Source organism: Perca fluviatilis, chromosome 16 (assembly GCF_010015445.1).
Source record: "Perca fluviatilis chromosome 16, GENO_Pfluv_1.0, whole genome shotgun sequence".
NCBI lineage: Eukaryota > Metazoa > Chordata > Actinopteri > Perciformes > Percidae > Perca > Perca fluviatilis.
The window spans coordinates 8,534,142-8,543,822 of record NC_053127.1 but is presented as its reverse complement, the minus strand read 5'-3'; the positions used below and the strand labels follow the sequence as shown (position 1 = coordinate 8,543,822).

The 9,681-nt window shown below is 39.5% G+C and overlaps 1 protein-coding gene across 4 annotated transcripts in view; it reads left to right on the top strand.

Annotated features, from left to right (window-relative positions):
- The first annotated feature begins 319 nt into the window (after positions 1-319).
- Positions 320-9,681, top strand: part of trim37 (tripartite motif containing 37) — a 31,330-nt gene continuing 21,968 nt past the window's right edge. For all 4 annotated transcript variants that reach the window (XR_005636462.1, XM_039777719.1, XM_039777716.1 and 1 more), the window contains exons 1-8: positions 320-530; positions 2,498-2,580; positions 3,958-4,059; positions 5,452-5,492; positions 5,578-5,694; positions 7,543-7,630; positions 8,004-8,126; positions 8,792-8,915. Coding sequence is in view for 3 of the 4 variants with exons in the window: in XM_039777719.1 (XP_039633653.1) it covers positions 2,560-2,580; positions 3,958-4,059; positions 5,452-5,492; positions 5,578-5,694; positions 7,543-7,630; positions 8,004-8,126; positions 8,792-8,915 (616 nt within the window). In the remaining variant the exon portion in view is untranslated. The remainder of the gene's footprint in view (positions 531-2,497; positions 2,581-3,957; positions 4,060-5,451; positions 5,493-5,577; positions 5,695-7,542; positions 7,631-8,003; positions 8,127-8,791; positions 8,916-9,681) is intronic.

The window sequence follows — 9,681 nt, the reverse complement described above, 5'->3', positions numbered from 1 at the left end:
GTGATCATTGGGAGCCGAAATCATCATCGTGATTAAATTTCGATTAATTGCACAGCCCTAGATGAAGGGGTACCTTTGTTCATCTGACACGGCTGTGGGGGGTTCCTCACTGTTTTACACCGTTTTTTTGCTACTTTCACTGAGGTAAAATGCATCTATGGTAAAATGTGAGTATTCTTCCTTCCTCAGGACACCTGTCGTCTTCTCTGTGATTGTAGAGTCCGTCCACTAGGTGGCGGTAATGCCCCACTAAGCTGGCTGATAAACGCGAAACAAAAAAATCAAGCGAAGAAGAAACGGAGAAATTTGATTGGTGATTGCTAGGGGACAGCCGCTACATCTTCAATTTAGGGGAAAAAACAAACCGTTTTTAGCGTAACTTCTGGCGTTGCACAGCTGCAGCTGGACGTATTTTGATATTTTATGGCAGCTAAAGCAGCGGAGACAACGCCTGCTGTGTGCTAGGATAGATAATGTAGTTTAGTCTTTCGTTCATCAGGTGTGACAGGCGAAGCAGAGTCTCTGGGAAGGTAAGTGAGCCACCCTGCTAATGCCAGCCAGCACGCTAGCTAACGTTAGCATCACAATTATATATAAATATTTTCTGTTTTGTTGCTATCCACGTTGAGCCCGAAAAATGTATGTTAAAAGGCAAAAAGATAGCTATTGTCATGGCTGCTCCGGGACAGGTTAGTTAGCTGTCAGTGTATCATCTGATGCTGGGCCTTTTATGGTGGATAGTAGTTTATACTAACGACAAGCTAGCGGCGATGATACCTTCAGGAAAACTGTCATTTGTAGCTTTCATATATAATTATACATATATTCTTGAAGCCAACAAGACCATACAAATGCCTTTTATGTACACTACCGTGTTTGGAATCAGTTGTTATATTGATGTTTCTTTTTTCTCTAAGTAATAACTATTTTAACAGATTAAAAACAGTACATCAGACACCAAATGTATTCTTTACATTTTAAATAGTTTTAACCCCAAAAGAAGAATAATTAAATAATTAAAACTTCCATTTAGTGGATGTCCCCACAGTTTTGTATGACAGGGGAGAATACTGTTTGAACTTTGATGTTGAATTAGTTTTCCAGGCCAGAAAAGCATAAGTGGCCATTGATCATTATTGAAGCCCAACGGTGCAATGTGGCTCTAAATGTTGAGTTGTTGTGTTTTTCTTTGGGCCCTCTGCAGTCTACTCAGTGGTTAGATTGGAGACGTTTAAACTGTGATGGGTCAGTCTATAGTATGTTCAGCTGATATTCCCAAAGTGCTAACCCTAGACTAACCTTCTGTTCCTGTTGTGACGTTTGAAGAAGCAACATGTTGCAGTGTTTCCTTTAGGATTTTTTTTTTAGCAGTGGGGGCAGGTCCGAACACCCCTCCCCCCATGACACAGAACTGACACTTTGCTGCAACACAAATATATTTATTCACCTCTATTCACACACACAATGAGGCATATTTTCAGAACTGTATTTTTTTGAGTTACTGTATAGGCCAACTTTGATCTTGACATATAGGCGAAGCATTCTGTAGCAAATAATAAACCCACTATTAATTACATTATCTTAATGCAGTGTAACTACTTCAGCCTGTAAATAGTGCACCTACAATACAAACGTTCTCCGACATGCACTCTAACAATGCAGCCCCTATTTCTGATACCGTGGGGGGCAGAAATGTTGCCGTGGGGGGCCGCCACGGTCAAATCAACATAGAGGAAACACTGTGCTCACGGTTTCTTTTACCAATGACTGATGATTTCTTCTCTTCTTATTCAACTGTTACTCAGAGGGGTCTTTGTCTTTTTCTGCCTGTTTTTTTTTCTTCAGTCTGGTTGAACTATTGTACAGCGTTTAAAACATAGCAGGGTTTTTCCTACCATTGTAAGGTTTAAGGTGCAGCACCCAAGCTGTTTTGGGCACCACCTGAGCCGAATGAATGCTTAATCAGTGAGTGCGCATCAAAACTAACTACATGACTTTTTCTCACATCAAATGATTGTAGTTGGTCCCCAGTGGAATTCTTTAGCAAGTTTTGTCTTAAAGTTTTTTTTGAGTGTTATTCATTTTTTATCTGCTCTAGCTTTTCAAACATTTTAGAAACAGATATGGTAATAATAATGGTCCAAAATGACCTTTTTTAATTTAAAAAAATGTAACATTTTCTTGAGGAAGGACCCCCTGATCCCCCGTCCAATATATGCACCTAAGTCTTTCACAAACCTAGGGAAAACACTGCATATGCTGTTTTTACAAGTGGTGTAAAAGATGCTACAGTTCTGCTTTTTTTCACAATTTCTAGGGACCACTGGTTTCAGTTAATATCTACAGTACATGATATGAACTTGTAGGGACTTGAAACATGGGCTGTATAGTTTATCACAGTGTGTATGACTTTTATTTATTCATTTTTAAAGTGATCATCACATGGTAATGCAGTACAATCAAAGGTAATTCATTTTAACAATGCTTTGCTTTTTAGACCACCGGCTGCGACTTCTTTGATTCGTCCCTGAAATCAAGAACTTCACACTGGCCGCCGAAATGGATGAACAAAGTGTTGAGGTATGTACACACACACATCAGGCAAGGCCAACAGCTGGATGATGAAGCCGGATGGAGGACTGTGCCGGCTGTAGAGGCAGGAACAGCAAAGTCAAGGGTTAAGCATTGTTCTGGATAACCGAGTGGGGCCATTTTATGCTAATATACTCAAATTTGTTGACCTGATCTGCTCTGACCTTTTGTGACTGAAACCAATGATTTGAAGGCTGCTGCTTCTGTACTGCCATTAAAGATAAAGGGCAAATTAACAATTTGTGTTTCTTAGCCTTCTTAGAGTAACTATACTATAATAAATCATCATATTGAGACCAAAAACAAACAAAAAAACATTTGCTGGGTAAATTTGCTTCAGATTCAGCCACCCGGGTTGTTAGAAAAACATTTTTAAGTGATTTAACTCCTGTTAGCAACACCTATATTATAGCCTGTCGGTCTTTTCCAAAAGCAATTTCTCCTTGTAATTCGAGCAGATAATGATAGCAGAGGACATTGATTTTGATAAATGCAGTATAACCATATCTATCAGGTAATTTCCACTGTAATCAAGATAGATTTTTTTTTAAGCAAGAAAGACCTGAGTTCAGCAGAGAGAAATAGAACACATTAGACACACAACAAAACACAGCCAGTCACATACAAACAGCATCAGAAACATTGGCAGACATCTCTTAAAAGGTCCAAAATTAAAAGTTTAGCATCCAATGGAATGAGATTTCTTTTAGAGTTTTATTGTCCTCTGTAATTCCTTCCCAAGTTCAGTGTTTAGGCCTTCTCATGGGGTGTCAGTCCTGGGATCTGGTCTGATGAAGAGTGGCTTTATATTTGAGAAGCGATTTGAGATTCTGAGGCCGCTTTTTCATACGGTACACAGTTAGGTGTGATCTCCAGTAACACAGGGCACAGTAGTAAACTGCAGTTGTTTTTAAAGTGGAATGAGGAGCATGAGATCCCCATAGTCGAACATAGACTTGATGGACGATTGTACAACAGGTTTTCCTGTCCTCAAGAGAAAAACATCTTTTGTTCTGATTATAAGAAACCAATTTTTATCTTCAGTTTTTGTGCCACTTGTTCCACACCAAGTTTAAAAGTAGGACTGCTATCTAACCAACATTTCCAGATATTTATGAGATTGAACAAATTCTATTTCAGTACCATTTATGTATAAATCTGTTTTAGTCTCCCCTTTACATTAAGTACAATTATACAATCCAACATGATTCAGTAAAACAGCTTTCCATACACCTGCTGAAACGTATGATGTTCAGTTTCTGTTGACACTGTATCTGAGTGATGTTGATTCAACCCTGTGGGGATTTCGGCAGTTGCTGTTAGTGTCAAACTGAGCCTAGTCATCTCTCTCCTGTCCCCGTGTAGAGCATTGCCGAGGTGTTTCGCTGCTTCATCTGCATGGAGAAACTGAGGGATGCTCGTCTCTGCCCACACTGCTCCAAACTCTGCTGCTTCAGCTGCATAAGAGTAAGTCTGTTTCCAGCAGACCGGGACCAAAAAAAGGTTCTCCCTCTCTCGCTGTTAGTAGTTCATTCCGATTTATACCACGGTCTGGGTGAATACTCGATTCTGATTGGCTGCAGGGTGTCCATAAAAAAGTGATGTAGGACACCTACTAAAGGAGTTCCGGTGAAACTGTTTACTGTTGTAAATGAACGCGCTGCATTAAAACAAAAAGGAAATGTGAATCTGTTATTTCCAACTCGTCCTCTAAACACCACAGGATGGCACTAACGCACAAGCTGCAAGAAGTTATACTGCCCCTCTGGACTGACTTTGTTTCACAGAGAATAACGTTCTCTCACATCCCGTTCACTGTTCAGGTCGCTGCTTCAGGCTGCGGCCGACAGTAACGTTACACATCGCGGATAAAATTGTTCGTAAAAGTCGTTATATTGTTTTGGGGACCTATTAATAGCCTGTATTTCTCAGAATCAGTTCTGGCAGAGCAGGACAGATATACAGTAAGCTTCATTTTGGGTGTTAAAGGAAAGGTGCATATACCATTTGATACCCTGAACGGGGAAAAGTTAACATGAAAGAGGTTTGTGAAAAGTGTTCAGATGAGTATTCCAGTGATTTAGTATTGCACTTCCATAAAGTTGGGGGACTCACAAGAGACAGTTAAAAAAACAAAAACAAGAATGGTAGAAATCGAAATAGCAGAGGCGAAGATATCCCGCCTTTTTAGTCCGTTGTATGAGGCAAGCTCCAAAATTTCCAAAATCTTTTACATTAGACCCTTGCTGCCTGGTAAATACCCACATCATTCATATGTTTAACAGAGTAAATGGTGCATTTGTTGGGGGCTATTTTCAGCAGCGGATTAATACAAATTGTCTTTATTTATTTATTTCGAACAAAAAAAATAACCATAAAATATAAAAACACAATAAGTGCGTAACAACACGCTAAAAGGAAAACAATATTTATAAAGTGTTACAAACAATATGTTCAATCCGTCTGAAAAGGAGCGGGATGAAGCTTTTATTTTTTTCCCACCCCTCATCAATTAAATGCTCAAGTGAGTATTTATGGCAGCATTGGCAAATAAACTACTTTACCCATGTTCATGGTACTGAAGTAACATGGCACTCAGTGCAGCCATGTGACTTATTGAACCATGGCGCTCTATGGCACGGAGGAAGAAGATCTATCAGACTTTGGCTACACATGTACTATTAGGATCATTAATTGTTGGTTTTGGTCTGTTCATGGGATTTAATGATGATAATAAAAAATATGGAGTATTGGCAGCTGTATCGTGAGTAGAATAATTTGTATTTGACAATGGCAGCATGTTTTCAGCGGTTGTACTTGGATGCAGTTATCATTGAACTGTAATCTCTTATTTGACAGCGGTGGCTGACGGAGCAGAGAGCCCAGTGTCCACACTGTCGGTAAGATTCAATACTTTATTGCCATCAACGTATTTGATTGGAATTTGAGTATACATAAAACAAAACTGTGTACGTGTATATGCAGGGCTCCGCTCCAGTTGAGGGAGCTGGTCAACTGTCGCTGGGCAGAAGAGGTCACCCAGCAGCTGGACACCCTGCAGCTCTGCAACCTCACCAAGCATGAGGACAACGACAAGGACAGGTGAGCACCTCCTGCTACTCCCCCTCTCTTTGTCCTTCTCCACCCTGTGTGGTGATTTAAGGTTGAAGGGTTTTCCGTGATTTTTAAAATGATTACTTCCCGATAATATTCCCAGAATTTCTTGCCATGAATGAAATCTGATTTTAACCACAAAACTGCAGATCTTTTTTATTTTTTTTTTATTTCATATTAGTAAGTTAATGTGGTAGTTTGCTTTTAAAAAGGAATTGTTGTTCTACTGTCTTTGAGGTGAAAAAAACACACTGGTAACTGTCTGATCTTCTGAATGAGTAATTTCACTGTCTAAACTAACTTGGAGTCTGTGTTTAATGGTTTACCTGTCTGGTACTTAAAAAAAAAAAAACAATCACAGGAGCTCCTGACCGCTCCTGCCACAGTGTCGGGAGGATCAGATAATTAATGAAGTTACTGGTGCTGTGCCATCTGTGTGTAAAATGCACATGTAGCGATCCTGCTTAATAGTTGCATTTAAATAGAGATGTAAAACTACATTAGATGTGAAATTTTAGAGTGAAATAAAGGAGACACAACTCAACATCATGACAGGTGTTTTGTAGAGGCTGTGTTTCCTTAAGAATTCTTTTTAGCAGTGGGGGCAGGTCTGTCCGAACACCATAGGAATCAACAGTGGTTAATATAGTTACTAAGTGAACTAAAAGCAGCAGCTATAAACTTACAGTGCACAATGATATTAGCTGTAGCTGTTACCAATGTTACACGTAGGCTACAGACATGGAGCGTTGAATAAATCACAAGGTGGTTAAATGCACATAGCCTACAGAGCACAGAAACTGAGATTCACTTCACAATAACCTCCTACACTATATTATAAAAGTTAACTTTAACATATAAACACTCAGAGCACACACAGAGTGTGATCTAAGCCGCCGTTATCACATTAACAGCGATGATTAGCTAAGTAGACTCTAATAAGTGTGCCGTGGAGAAAGGAAAATAAGGCTTTCATGACAACTTCTGCCATAACTTCGATCTAAATAGTTAAACTATACAGATATATTTGTCCTGCATGGTGTCACACATAAAGTCTGCTGCCTTTCTACAGACATCCAAGTGCAGTGCCGCTCACTAAACCAACATCAGACTGCAGTATCGCTGTCCACCTGCGGGGGGCGTGGACAGGCTTTCCAACAGGCAGGATAATTTAAAAGGCAATTGTGCATCTGCCCTATTTCTGATACCGTGGCGGCAGAAATTTTGCACTTCCAAATCAACATAGAGGAAACACTGAGAGGAGGGTTTTTGGAGAGGAAAAGTACAAAATCTGTGTTTATGGACCCGTCTGTGCACAAATGCAGAGATATGTCTAATGTTCAAACGCTGCCCTGTGGAGGAAGTTCATATAACCTAATATGGCTGTATTTTTCATTAAGGAGTGGCTTTCTTACTCTTTTTTTTTTTTTTTGGCATGACATTTGTTTGGATGGCGTAAGAACTTGAGACCAAAAAGTGTGAAAGTTGGCCACACTGAAAACAATATTTAAACACAGCCAGCCTCTAAATGATTATGTTACAGTGATAACAGCATTTCAAAGTCAGAATATATGTACGAAAGTTAGGTGAAAGTGTGAATGAGGTTTGGAGAAGGTGTCTTTTTTTTTTTTTTTTTAAGATTATTTTTTAGGGCATTTTAGGCCTTTAATCGACAGGACAGCTGCAGACGTGAAAGGGGGAGAGAGAGGGGGGGATGACATGCAGCAAAGGGCCACAGGTCGGAGTCGAACCCGCGACCGCTGCGTTGAGGAGCAATCCTCTATACATGGGCGCCCGCTCTACCAACTTCATTGTCATTGGCTTATCCCTTTGCAGATGTGAGAACCACCACGAGAAGCTGAGTGTTTTCTGTTGGACCTGTAAGAAATGCATCTGTCACCAGTGTGCTCTGTGGGGAGGCATGGTAAATTATTATTATTATTATTATTATATATTATTATTATTATTATTATTATTATTATTATTATTACAGTTTGTATGTAAAGCTACAAAACACACACAGTAATCACTAGAAATTAACAAGTTTCCAGGCAGTAAAAGTCCGGTTGCAACTTATTATTATTTTCATGACCTGTTTAATCTGCAGAATATTTATTTAATTAATCGATTTAATGGTTTGGTCTTGAAAATGTCACCCCCTCCTAATGCCCAATATGATGTCTTTACATAACTTGCTTTGTCTGACCAACAGTCCAAAACCCCCAAATATTCAATTTACTTTTTACACATTGGAGAAACTGGAACCAGAGTCAGATTGGTGCTTTTGTTGTGTCCAGCACGGCGGACACACCTTCAAGCCTCTGGTGGAGATCTACGAGCAGCACGTGACCAAGGTGAAGGAGGAGGTCGCCAAGCTCCGCCGGCGCCTCATGGAGCTCATCAGTCTGGTGCAGGAAGTGGTGAGGACTGATGGTTGCTTTTATACAAGAAATGCAAAAATCTAAAAGACTATTGGCCATGACCTTTACTGGGCACATGAGGAAGAAACCTTTCCTGTAGTTCCACCATCTGGCCAAATTGTCATCTGTGAATACAATTGGCCTAAAGAAAAGAGGAGAGTAAGATAAAGTAAGTGAAAGCGCGCTACATTAAGGTCCTGGGGCAGCTATCGGACTGAGAATTGTCCTAGCAACAACAAAACTGCCAAAATATGCTGGAACAAATCAGATCTTAAAAAAAGGTTAACAGATCAGTTTATTTTCGTGTCTGGTTTAATTTTAGTTCGTTTTCCGAATAGATTAAGATTAAGGCATCATGATCCTAATTTTTTTTTTTGGTACACTCTTAAAATTCGTTTGTAGCTGTGAGAACATTTGTGAATGTGACAAGTCTTAAATCGCTCGTATGTGCCACTTAGAACAAATCGGCTCATATAAGCAGTTCTTGCATGAGGCTCGCTATCTTGTAGTCCTTTGGGTAAATCTCAGTTAAATTTGCTCAGTGCAAGAGGTGTCATTTAACGACCACTTCACTTAGTTGAGCATAAAGGAACTGAAGAGGGCTATCAAAGTGTGTGTGTGTCTGTGTGTGTCTGTGTGTGTCTGTGTGTGTCTGTGTGTGTCAGGAGAGGAACGTGGAGGCTGTCAGGGGAGCCAAAGATGAGAGGGTCAGAGAGATCCGAAATGCTGTGGAGATGATGATCGCTCGTCTGGACAACCAGCTCAAGAATAAACTCATCACCCTCATGGGTAAGACTACGGGACACTGATCACTGTCACAATGTATAAAAAAGATGAGTTTTTATTTTTTCTTACATTGCTATTTATTGTTAGTTTCAATCTAAATATAAACCAGAATTTAACTCAAATGGTTGCTTTTAAATTAAATCTGGTTTATGTCATTTAGACCAATTTTACCTGAATTATTAACCTTAGTCTCAATTTCAATGAGTCCTTAGCCCTCATTACATAAATGTTTTGGCAATTTTACACATTGGTCTGATTCAGTGCCCTATTTACGTGGAAGTCATGCTGGCAATCTTAGTCTGAATTGAATGTTTTTAGATTAACGTTAACGGCTGCAGCAGCACAATAAACAGACACACAAAATATGCATCTTGTTCGCTTGAGGAGGATCGCTGTAATAAATTTCTCGCGTTCAGCATCATCTCCTTTGCTCAAAGTTAATAAAATCAGTGTAATAAACCAGGAAACACTGTGAAAAACACTCCAATAATGAAGGCTTCAAGGCGGTTGCCAAATACTAAGATAAGATAAGACAACTTTATTCACCCCAAGAGAAATTGTTGTGCAGCAGTTGCAGTACAAAGTAGAAAGAGTGCAAACAATCAATAAATGGGTATCCAGAATTCGCCAAATCCAAAATGTACACCATGCCAAAGATTTAAACAAGGTTCACGGTAGAACTCATAAGTTGCTTATTAGAGAGTTGCATGTAGATATTTAAATACATTAACAAATAAAATACTGCAAGAGTATGTGGCTTCTGATTTAA